The following is a 13,271-nucleotide window of genomic DNA, read 5'->3' on the forward strand; positions in this document are numbered from 1 at the left end:
TTCCATTATGTCCAAACAACTATGTTTCAAACCTTAATATTCTCTCTCTCATCCCCATGCACCACTTCACTCCACTCCTAGCTCTCTCCAGTATGGTCATTCCATTGTACACCAGTAGATAATCACCCTGTAAATCAATGCAGCAACTTTGCTTTATCCTTGTCATCCTTAATTCCCTTATTAATTCAATCTCTTCCCCTACCCCCAAACCCCTGACATTCTATGTTCCATAAATCTTAGTTTCTAAATTTCTCCAGTTATTATTACTTTATTTCAGTCCAGCTGTTTTATTCTTCCATTTTTAGTGTGCTATGTTCAGATTCTTGGAAACTAGCCAAAGGCATCCTACTCTTGGTGACTGAGCTGCCATCTATCTGTCCAGCCGCACATGCAAGAAGCTGCTTTACCAAACCTAGTAGTACTTTAGGTTATTTATTTTCTGAGGGTGATATAACTGTGAACTGATATCCACGGCTGTCCCCTCAATACAAATTTCTTCACCGAACCAGTGTCCTGCTCGGGTTAGTTATTCAATCTTTCAAGTTACTCGTCTTAGTAACCTAAGCTACCCTAAAGCTACGGGCACTTCTTGCAGATTAAGTGTTGGAGTTGGAGTGAGAGAGGCTGTGAGAATTCACTTGCAGCATTCTTATATTAAGCATTATAACTCCTCTACTCCACTTTGTGATTATTAGTCTTTGTTTACTGTTTCTTATGCATGTTGTAATTTGTTTCTTAAATGAAAAAGATATAAAGCAGCCGAAATTATTGACAGATTAGTAAAGTATATGAGGACAACACTATGTCCAATAGAGTGGCGAGAAAATGGGTTAGAGCATTTAAAAAGGGCCATACAAAAGCATGGAGTGGACAACTGTCTATCATTACTGATGACATGGTACAGAAAGTTATGGAAAAGTCTGTGAGAAAAGCCTTGCATAATGAATTTCCTTTAATTTCATAAAGTATTCTCTATGAAATTAAATTATTGAAAGTTGTGCTGAAACTGGGTACCAAAAATTCTAACAAGAGTTGCACAAAAACAATCATTTAGCCAGTGCTTTCTCACAAGATACAACAATGAAAGCAATCCATTTTTAAGCTGAATTGTTACTAGTGAGGAGATACGGGTGTCTCGCACTACATCGGAATCAAAACAACAGTCTATGAAATGGAGACACTCAAAATCTCCAAAGAAAGTTAAGTTCAAGCAAATATTGTCAGCCCAGAAAATCATGTGCACTGTTGTTTGGGATAGACAGAAGCCAGCCATTGCTTGTTGAGTTTTTGCCTTGGAGTGAAATGATAAATGCTGATACATATTGCAACACCTTAACTAAACTGCATTGCGCAATCCAAAAAGACATGGCATGTTCAATATGACAATCATCCTGCTCTATGACAATGCTTCGCCAAACACAGCTCATCACACCCAAGATTTCATTGGGACATTTGGCTGGGAACAAATTGATCACCCACCTACAGTCCTGACCTGGTACTCAGTGAGTACAACTTGTTCCTGCATTTAAAGCAGCAACTTGGCAGTCAGTGCCACAATAACGATGATGATATAAAAACAGATGTTCAATAATGATTATCTTCTCAGGAGCAGATTTCTATGAAGTTGGAATGGAGAACCTGATCACACAATAAAATGCCTTAATGTAGGTGAAAATTAATATAATTGTGGTTAAGAGCCAGGCTTTCAGGTGTATAAAATTTTTCAAACAAATTTGCTCGTTTTTTATATCAAAACTGTACTTACTTAAAATAAAAATACCTCATAAATGTTGTTACTCTAACAGTATATCTAATAACATTGGTATCACATACAATATATAAGTATCAGTCATTAACATATATAAGTACCACTACAAAAAATAGTGATACTTTTGCAAAAAGTGATAAATTTGCAAAAATAGTCAATGGAACTGCAGGTACAAAATTTAAAAACTTAAATTGATTGGATTAATCTGAACAGTTGAATCCAAGTAATATTATACATATCTCTTTAGCACTAATGCATGCAATAGTAGATTACTGTGCACAAGTATACAACTACAGATTAAGCAAAATAGACGTGCAGGTTAATTCTAGAATAAGAATAATCACTGATACAATCTCTGTAATTCTAGCAAATTGTTTTGGATCACACCTTACACCCACATCCTTTCAAATACATCTTCTCCATATTAACAAAGGCATGAAACACTATGTAGTAGGATAAAGAAAAACATTTCTCTCCCTTTCCATGACAACATAAACTACACAGAAAGAGACAGGTTATTAACTAGAAAATTATTATGAAAACTGTCCGCAGAACCATATGCCCAACTTTTTAAGAAAGTGATAAGACCAGATGCATCCAATAGCAAATGCTGTTTTTCCATTGTCTGTAATACAACTTGCATGTACGTGAAATTCATTAAACAGAATAAGTTCAGGTCACAATGTATATACAGTTGATCACTGACATGATGAAAACTAGATAGCAGCAAATTCACTAACCTACAACTGTGACCATCAGTCGCAGATAATTCTGTTTGATAGAATGATTGATTCAATATTCTTTTCTCCATGCATCAGAAAAAATGGAGAATTTCAGAATTTCAACATACAGATATAATATTTCTTTTCAATTTTTAATAAGTTACAGATTATAACTTCAATAAATCCTTGATGACATCTTAATCTGGCTCATTTTAATTTATGGCCAATCAATGTGAAAAAACGTATTTAAATAATGTTCTACTAATTATCACAGGCAAAAAAGCACAGCAAATTTTTTTTTTAAATCTATTTAAAATAATTTATATATCAACTCACTTTTAAAAAGGGATGTACAAATTGTAGATTGGTGGCTTGTTCAACATGAGAATCATAATAACTTGATATTGCTGTAATTGGTACTCTGCGTTTTGATCTAATATCTTTTGTCCAATGCATCCACTCTGACTAATACATAAATAATTAAATTATTTATAAATAATAATTATTATTATTTTGTTAGAATAATGCTTGACTTTTTTTATATTACATGAACAACATGATAGTTTTATAATATTACATAGAACTTACTATATTATTATAGTATTAATAACGAATATTGTTTTGAAAAATTTCTCAATTCTCTCTTTCAATTAAAATTTCTACACCTCCCTAATGTTTCAAAGCCAACTTTTCAACTTTAGTATATTTTTCAGACAAATATTGAAGGTTCAAATCCAGGACAGGTAAGTTGAAATTTATAACAAAGTAGATAACTCTCATCTCATTTATTTATAATGGATTCTCTTATTTATATTTTAAATAAAATTAAAAGGCACCATGATGGTAACATTTCTCATCATTTGTTACCAAATCAAGCATTCTCAAGCATTTGTTCAAAATTTCTCTTACAAGAACAACTGAGGGTATATTCAGATTCTATTTTTCTTTTATATATTAATTTTTTTAATAAATTTTAGAAAATATTTACTAATATGTTAAATAGCCACCAAAAATTGTCAACAACATAGAGAGTGAAATTACACTCATTGTTAAATTTTGCTAATATATACCACACGGCCACAGCTACTGTATATTTAATTCTTTTATCACAAACTTCATTTTCCAGGATACTACTCTAACATTATCTGAATATTACAGAACCATAAAATTTTTACAAAATGTAGTTTACCTTCTTATCCATGGCCATAAACCACAAATTATGTTTCTCCAACCACATACACCTCTCTTCTGGCTATTTAACAATTAATCTTTAGTTAAAAATAAATGATGAATTCTATAAAAAAATATAATACCAGATAACTCAAGGATAGTAAAGTAATATTTGCTGCCAATAAAAAAAGGAACTGGCCACTAATCTTAACTTTTATAATATTGTTTACTTCTCTGTGCTCCTCAGATAACAGCTGAAGGCAATTTTGGTAGTCAAACCAGTTTTTAATAACATCTGATATAAAACCAATGTGACATTACATCTGAAGTTTATGATCAAACAGATCAAATTTCAGGCTGAAAATACCACTACAATAATACAAATGCTCATATTATTCATGATCACATGATAGAGGGAAATGTATGCTCTACGATGACTCATAGAGCATACATGTACACACATATGAACACCTTATAAAAAAAAATTATATATAAGAAGTAGAAGAAATGGAAATTCTAAAAATTAAAACAGTGAAGAATAAAACAGGGAAATAAGAAAAATATTAAAATTACAAATCTAAAAACAAATTTTAATACAAGACAAGCAATAAGAAATATTATTACAAGAGTGGCTGCACTTTTGTAATAAACAGTAATAAAATTATTTATTCAATTATATGGAAGACAAACATTTTTACACATCAACTTTCTATTTTTTATTAATATTCATGATTTGTATATAATAGATTAAACTGATAATGGATTTGCCTCCAAAGCTACATAATTCTTAAAAAAATAAGCATAAGTGATGTAATCAGCAAGTAACTTACCAGCTTCATTCTATGTTTTTCATCCTCAGAATTTATACTTGGAGGTTCATCAACTTTTTCAATCCTTCCTCTTAAATCCCATAGAACAACTTGGCCACTTTTTGTGCAACCCACTAATATGTTACCATTTGAAAGATGGAATCGTATACACGTCAGTTCAAATGGACAATCAAGACGCAGCTAAAAATTAAAAAAAAAATATAATTTACATAAATACCACATTAATAATATAATAAAAAAATGTACATTAAGTAATATTAATATTGGAATTTACACTTAAATCACAACAATCAACATATTATATATATAATATACAGAATATAGCATTTAAATAGCTTATAATATTTTCCTTATGTGAAGTATTTATTGAACATATGAATACAATCAATTATTAAATTACTGAAGTAATTATAGTTTTAATAATTCTGAAAATTCATATCTTTCAACCAGTAAGTACAAAGAACACCAGGTAAGTTTTGCAATGTAATGTAAAACAGACATTACAGGTGACTATCCCAGGTGATTAAAAGTTAGCACAGGTCCCAACCTGCATTGTAGCCACTTTAGTTACAGTCTCAGTGTCATCTGCTTTTTAGCAGCATTAGTGATAAAAAGTAGTGATGCAGTTGTGGTAGAAAAGTGTGCAATTTTGCACATGGATTAAGTGTTGATCAATGCTTAGAGGAAATGACTCCTGCGCTTGGAGACGATTGTTCTCATCTTGCAACAATATTTAGGTGGTACAAAGAGTTTGAAAAAATTTGACTTTGAGAATGGTTCAAGGTCAGATCGACTGTCTTCATCTCTGACTGAGTGAAACATTATTTGAAAAATGCTTGAGACAGGGGTGTGACCAACCACCAAATAGAGGTATCCTTGGTCACTAATGTACTAGAAGTTTGTACTATTCTGCGAGGTCACGTAAGTTAGAAAGCTTTATACCCTTTGAGTGCCACATACCTTGAATGTCAATCAGATGCCACATTGTGTTTTATGGTGCTGTGAAATGCTGAAAAATTGTAAAAATGGGAAATCTCCCTATGTGAACTGTACTGTGATAAGTGATGAAAATTGGCTGTGTTATTATGACATCACAACCGAGGCTCAGAACAAAGGGTGGATGTTTGAAGATGAACAGATCCCTGTGGATGTCACAACCAAGGCTCAGAACAAAGGGTGGATGTTTGAAGATGAACAGATCCCTGTGGCTGTTCGAAGATCCAAAATACTAAAGAAAAGAATGGTGGCCATATTTTTTAGTGCAAGAGAAGTGTTAGAGTGAGTTATGTTGAAAACTCAGATAACAATTACAGGGAAGTGGTATACCAAGGAATGCTTCCCTAAAGTTGTCAAAGCTTTCAAGAAGCTGCACCCAAACTAAAGATTGGACAGATTGTGTTGTCAGCACGATAATGCTCCAGCACATCCCTCAAGTATTTTGCTTCAAATAAGTTTACTTAAAGTATTTGCCTAGCACTAGAATAAAACTGTTAGAGCACCCTTCCTACAGTCCTGATCTCACTCCATGTGATTTCACACTGTTCCTCCAAGTGAAGAACAGACTGAAAGGGAGACATTTTACTAGCAGTGATTACCTCTTAAGGGCTTGAGTACGCCCAGATTTCCAACAAAATATGGCAGGGTTTTGAGAAGTGTACAAAGGATGTGTGTGTGTGTGTGTGTGTGTGTGTGTGTGTGTGTGTGTGTATATATATCTATATATATATAATGAATAACATATCATATATCATATAAATAACATGTTATTTTTATCATATATGAATGTTAACTAGTTACCATTCTAATATGTGTTTTCAACATGGCTTTATATTGAATTTTAAATTTTTTTTCTGACCTAATTATTGGAATCATTGGAATATTGAATTAACAGGACTCTTCTACATGAAATCTTAAAGCATGTTATTACACCTTAAAGGTCAAGAACCTCAGGATCAACAGTTTGTAACTTTCATTGATACATCCAATTCTTCATTTCCTATACAAGCATAGGAAATATTGTTTCTGCATATTTTATTCCAGGATTTTATATATATATAAATAATGGATAAAAAATATAATATATATTTTTTATTTATGTATTACATAAATGTCAATATACAATTGTATGGGTGGTTTTATATATATATATATATATATATACTCACACATACACACACACACACACACACACACACACATACTCGCTCTTTCTCTCTCTCTCTCTCACATTTACAAATACAAAATTTAACCCTAAGATTCACTAAGAATATCTTTTGAAGTTTGATTAAGAGATCTGAACCTTTTTAACATATCCTTACACAGGATCCACTTAAAAAAAAATTAACAACATTATTAAATTAACAACATTCTGCAATTTTAACAGCTTTTTTAGTCATAAAATTCAATTACATTTTTTTATTTACATTGTTCTATTAAATGTTACTAATTTTCTTTGAAATTCTAATCTTTAATATTTAATGTTAATAAAAAAAAATTGTAAAAAAGTAAATTTGAAATCAGATTCATCATAAAAAATAGTTTGTAATATACAATATTTAAAAATATATTTTAAAAAGTACTAATAAACAGAAAAATTAATAATATATATTTTTTTAAATTTGAAAATACTTGCTAATAATAATTACTGAAATATGATACCTGTCACACTAATAATATAATAATTATCAAATATGATAATAACACTCAAATTTGATAATATTTGAGTACACTGCTTCTCATTAAACTAGTCTGCATCTGTATTTAATTCGCTTTAAGGTCTCAAGTTTTTTTCGTAACTTGACATACATAAGATTTTACGTGGAACGTCTACAGATATTTATGATATAAATAAAAAGAATAACCAACCTTAGGCAAAAGATCATCATTAAAACCCCAAATAAGAACAGGATTATTTGGCAATAAAATCGGTAATTCTTCTCTTTTTGCTTGCACTTCATCAAAATCAATTACCTCATCATAATGCTCTGTTATACTGTGATCAAATTTAGGGATGGTACGATGTTTATGCCTAAAAAGTGAAATGAAAAGTATCAATTTACAACAAGATTATATTTCATAATAAATAGGACAAGCATGTGTTTTCTGAATATGTTGATGTTATTAGTTACTACAGCAATTTTCTAAACATTTGCTTTAAAAATTTAGTTTATAATCTATTAACTAGTTTTATTTTATAAACCAAATGATTTAAGTAAAGAATTTAATTCCCACTTTATTAGGGTCCTTCCATCATTCTGATTTACCCTCATTACTTACTGAGGTAAGAAATTTTCTGAACATAAGTTCATTAGAATAAAATTAATAAGGACCCCAATGCTACCTGTCTTCACCAAATTGTATTACCAAATTCTAGTGCATCATAAAATTGACATCAGCTCTAGCAGACTACACAAACAAGAGCTACAAACAACCCAGCTTAAATATTCTAAAATTATTGAATGGAAAGGTATTACTTTTCACAAAAAAATAAATGATATACCAAGGAGATATTTGTTAAGAAATATAATTATTTATAACACTGATTCTCAACCTTTTTAGCTCCACAACTCCAAAAAGTAAAAAAAAAAAACATATAATGAATATTTCACAATCCCCAAAACTATTTAGCTGTATTGATAACATATGCATATATGAAGTGTACAAACATGAGCAACCACCAGGTTCCCAATTTTTACCCTTGCAATTTGGTCTGCTTGCATAATATTTGCTATAAGAGCATCATTGTTCAAACATGCATATGACATGTTTGAACACGTCATGCTCTCAGCAGTATGAAAGAGACATAAGGGATTACAGAACATCAATTTAGTTTAGAAGCGTGCATCTGGTGCCTTTAAACATTTTTAAAAGAAATGTTTCATTGAAAATAATAGCAACTGAGATTTTGGTATTTTTAGTGTGTTTTACCTCATTTGATGAAAGCCTTAGTGTGTTGTTTGCTTTCAAGTCTCCAATGAAAGCATGAACCAATCAAAATCAATTTGATACTTCGAAACTAAACACCCAGATCATAAAACACTGGGAATTTAAAAAAAAAATTACATACTCTGAAAAATTAAAAAGCTTCTATTTGTAAATAATGGCATAATTGTTATCTTGTAGCAAAAGAGTAGCCAAGATGTCCAAACCCCATACAATCATAAAAAACCTAATATTGCCTGCTACAGTTGATATGCTCAGTGTTTTAATAAGTGTAGTAGGTGTAGAAGAAGCAAAAACATTGAAAAAATCCTGCTTTCTAATGCCACAATATCAAGGTGAATTGATAACATAGTTGCCGATGTTTGTGATCAGATAATTCAGCAAGTAAGTTAAGTGAATTTTTTAGTATTCAATATGATGAATCAACAGATGTGGCAAACATTTCTCAGTACTTATGTTTTATGAGATATGAATGCAATAGGGGCAGATCAATCAAAGAAAATATGTTGTTTGCAAATCAATACCTGGTCATGCAACATGACAATGTCTTTTTAATGTTTTTTATTAAGTTACTCAAAACTATAACATAGATTGGACATAATGAATTGTAGTATGTAGTGATGGCGCAAAGGTGATAACAGGAAAGAGCAGTGGATTTCTGAAAAATTAAAAGATTCTTCTTATACCAAGGGATGAATGGATGCATTGCTTCCTTTACAGAAATGTTCTTCCCACAAAAAATATGCCAGAAAATCTCAGACAAATTCTTTGTAAAGGTGTAAAAATGGTTAATTTTATTAGAAGTTGACCATTACAGAATAGGCTGTTTACTAAACTATGTTAAAATGGACAAAAAGAAAAAATTTCATACTGAAGTCAAACGATTATCAAGAGAGAAAGTGTTAACCTAGTTATTGGAATTGCAAGATGAATTAATAATATTTTTCTTTTCTCACCGTCATAGAAGTGTAATCTTTAAGAGTAATAATTTTTATACACACACTTCCACAGAGTAATATCCATTTTTAAACCCACAAAAGCAACATGTGTTACACAGAGCGCAAAAACTAACATCCACCTGCCACACTCAAAGGCTCACAAGTGAAGCTAAGGTGACTTACTTTCACTTTAAACCAATCAAACTGCTTTCTTATTATCAAGGTCAAACAGTCACACCACCTTAAGGCAGATAAAACCGGTTTAAGAAAGTTTCAGACATAACTGGCAGTGACATAACAATTTATAGAAGAAAAAAAAATAGCTTGTCCCAATTAATTTGCACAGCATAGTAATAATAAAAAATAATTCAACAATATTTAAGGATTTAAAATGAAGATCACAAAAAAACTAAATTCTAACTTTGGTGTAGAATCTAATGATGATGAATAATGTTAATATGTCATGATTAATTCAGTGATGAAAGAAAATATAGGAGTTAAAAAGTAAAATATAACAATTAAAAATGTAGAATAAGAAAATATAATGAAATTGAAAACAGTAAATTAACAGGTAACAAAAATATAGCATATTGTATATAAAATATATACAACACAAATATTAAATAAATTATGAAGATAAATTTGAAAATCTACCTTCATAATTTGAAATCACTGTTATTCTGTATTTATTATTCTAAGAGATGTAAGAACCAACAAAGAAAATAGGATCAGAGATAAATGTGAATATACTGTAAATTAAACATTTCATTATTTCCAAATTACTAATTAGAACAATTTGTAGAAAAAAACAAGATACATGCTATTCGTAAATCTTGAAAAAACATTTGATAATATATATTGAGATAAGAAAGTTTAAGATTTCAAGAAAAATAAAATTAAAGCATAGATAACCATACATTATAATTTCTTGAGGAAAGGCAAACTGCAGGTAAAGAAGTTTCACACTTCATTTACATTCATACAAATCATCCTCATTCATCCTCTGAAGTAATACCTTAAGGTGGTTCCGGAAGCTAAATAGAAAAAGAGACTGAGGTAAAGATTTTGGAAGGTAAGGACATAACCTAATCCCCTTCATGTTTTAATTTATATTTGAAGTAAACTAAAATAGAATTAAAAGAAAATTTAAAGAGCAACAACCCACAGCCAAAAACTACAAATTTCACTAATGATATTGCTGTTTTTATTGCTATATATATATATATATATAGTAAACACTGCTTAATATGATTTTCACAGATCCAATGCAAATTAGCATCTTATGCAGAAAATCACCTTAACTGAGAAGCAGCTATGACAATTTGCATTGTTCTCTCTTCACATGTTAGTACATAGTCATCAACAGATGAGTACTCCTTAAACTGTCTTATATTGGTATCCTCTTCAACTTTGTTTTCAATGTCAGAACTGTCAGTTGCTGGTTCTTCTTCTTCTTTTGGCCACTTTGCCCTAGCTTTAATATAACAGTTTCCTATAACTTTGGAGGTGACTGCATTCCATGCTGCAGTGACAAAATTCATTGCATCTAAACACTTACAGCGGGAATAGGATAACCTTAATCTATAGCATGTAAATAAAGTTGGACCATGATACTGCTCTTCCACTACTTTAATTACACCCTGATCCATATAGGCTGTAAATTATTCGTCCTAGTGACAGGTAGAAAAACAATTTTTTTGTTTGATAGTTTCAGATTCGTTAAACGTGCTGTGCAGTTATCAATAAAAAAAAATAATTTTCCAGATCTGCCTTTGAAACATCACATTCAGTTCTTTAGCCACAAAGGAAAATATTCAAAAGTCATCCAAGCTCAATATTGGTTAGCTTAACCATAAGGGAATGTTCAAACATTTTTAAATCACCTTGGTGATTTTACCTTTCCTGTAATTAGAAGCTTAATTTCTTTGTACTGTATGCGTTAGTACAACTAAAACCCTAAGTCTTTAAAATACTTTTTTTGCCATCTTGACATTTGTCTTTTTGTAAATGAAGAACTGAACTGGCATTACTTTAAAAAAGAGACTGAATTCATCTGCATTAACATATTGCAGGCTGTAGTTCTTAACAAGAGTAGACAGAGTATTATTTTTCAATAACACAAGCTTCTTCTTCGTTCACCCACTCAAATTCACCACAGATCTGACTATATACAATTCCATGACATGATTTGAATCTGTCGATCCAACCACTACATGCACTGCAATCAGCAATTTGGAGTTCCTTGGCTAATCCCAATTCTTTTTCCTTTAACAGTGACCCATTCATTGGCAGGTAAGCTACATACTTGCTAAAACCATTTCAGTAATAGATCTTATTAACTGTTCATATTTACTAGTTTTTCCTCTTTGTTCCACTTTGTATGGCAGTTTCCTAAATCTCTCCTTTTTTTGTAGAATCAGGAATCTTAAGATAATTAGTGATTTGAGTTTGAGTCTTTACTTTATAATTTTGATCATATGTTTTTGAAATGTTTAATTTGTCGACTGATAATGCTTTTCTTTTAATGCCCCTCATTGTTGCTCTACACCAATTTCATGACTAATGCTAAAAAAATACATTTACAAAAGAAAAACAAACAATTCAAACAGTTCTTATTCAACAAAACCACAAGAGGATAATCACACATCACATCAGTTCAAATTCACATGTAGCACTGACGTGAATTCTATGATTCATATCCACTGTTATGATGAATGGTTTCCGACTGTTTGTTTAGTGAGAAATTTACGGCAACTTATGGTGAGTACATTTAATCTTATTTTCATGAATACATTTGCCTTCATAACAGCCTTTCATGACAAATTTCAAATCATCAGATACAAAACATCATCTGATTTCAGTTCATCAGGGAATATTAGGCAGAACTGAATGCACATTAAACAGAAATATATGCACATGCTGCCTTAGTATAAATCACTTAGTAAAAACACATTTTAAGCAGAAATAATTTTATCAGTGAAATGTATTAGTTTACTGTATATACACACATGCGCGCACAGACAAAAAATATATAACAATAAACCAAAAATCACCAGATCCAATTGTTTAGGTAGAACTGCAAAGGGTGGAAACTAAATAAAAAAGACATCAACTGCATATTAAAAAAACAAGCTAGAAAATAGAAAAGCCTTAATGTACAAAAGAAATATGCTGGTATAAAACATGTAGGATTTATGTTTTATGTTTTTTAATATGGACAATTGGAGAAGCCAGAATAATAAAAGATTTTAAGATGTGGTGACACTGAAGTGTTACAAAAATTAGATTAATTAGTAGGTTACAAAATGAAAAAGTTTGAAGACGAATTAAAAAAGGCAGAAGTTTGTGGGAAAATCTTGTAAACAAAGGTTGAGGTTATTAGGCCATTTATTAAGGTAATTAGGATTGGCGAGTTTGGTTTCGAAAAGTAACTGGAAAACAAAGATTAGAATATATTAGATATGTAACTAAGGATGTAGGAGATGCAAGGTTTGTTGAAGCTAACACGCTGGAATAGAATAGAAAATAATCAAAAAGTGCATATTATTAAACAAGTTAAAAAAGTAATACAAAAAATAAAGAGTTCATCAATAAGAAGTTTAAGTTGATACAAAATAATTATACCTCATCTCTTTTTTAAACTTAGATGAAGTTGACATGATGGTAGATGATTTACTAGGATGTCTGGAAACACTAACTCCAGCAGAAGATGAAGAAATATGTACAGAAGGTGATGTACGTTGATGAGAGCTTCTTTCTGATGTACTTTGCTCGACATCAATATTATCATTCATCCTTAATTGACAAAAATAATAAACACTCCATACCAAAAATAACAATTATCTTAAAACTTTACTACATCAGAATAATAAATTTCAAACTCAGTCTGAAGAATTTATGA

The 13,271-nt window shown here is 30.6% G+C and overlaps 1 protein-coding gene across 4 annotated transcripts in view; it reads right to left on the reverse strand.

Moving 5' to 3' along the window:
• Window positions 1–13,271, reverse strand: part of mmm (missing minor mitochondria) — a 129,172-nt gene that overhangs the window by 43,895 nt on the left and 72,006 nt on the right. For 3 of the 4 annotated variants that reach the window (XM_075371445.1, XM_075371442.1, XM_075371443.1), the window contains 4 exons: window positions 12,995–13,165; window positions 7,356–7,518; window positions 4,491–4,670; window positions 2,827–2,955 (listed from right to left, as the gene is read on the reverse strand). In XM_075371445.1, the coding sequence (XP_075227560.1) occupies window positions 2,827–2,955; window positions 4,491–4,670; window positions 7,356–7,518; window positions 12,995–13,165 (643 nt within the window). The remainder of the gene's footprint in view (window positions 1–2,826; window positions 2,956–4,490; window positions 4,671–7,355; window positions 7,519–12,994; window positions 13,166–13,271) is intronic. The other variant, XM_075371444.1, reaches the window with a different exon arrangement.

This window comes from Lycorma delicatula, chromosome 7, assembly GCF_047948215.1.
Source record: "Lycorma delicatula isolate Av1 chromosome 7, ASM4794821v1, whole genome shotgun sequence".
Classification (NCBI taxonomy): Eukaryota; Metazoa; Arthropoda; class Insecta; order Hemiptera; family Fulgoridae; genus Lycorma; species Lycorma delicatula.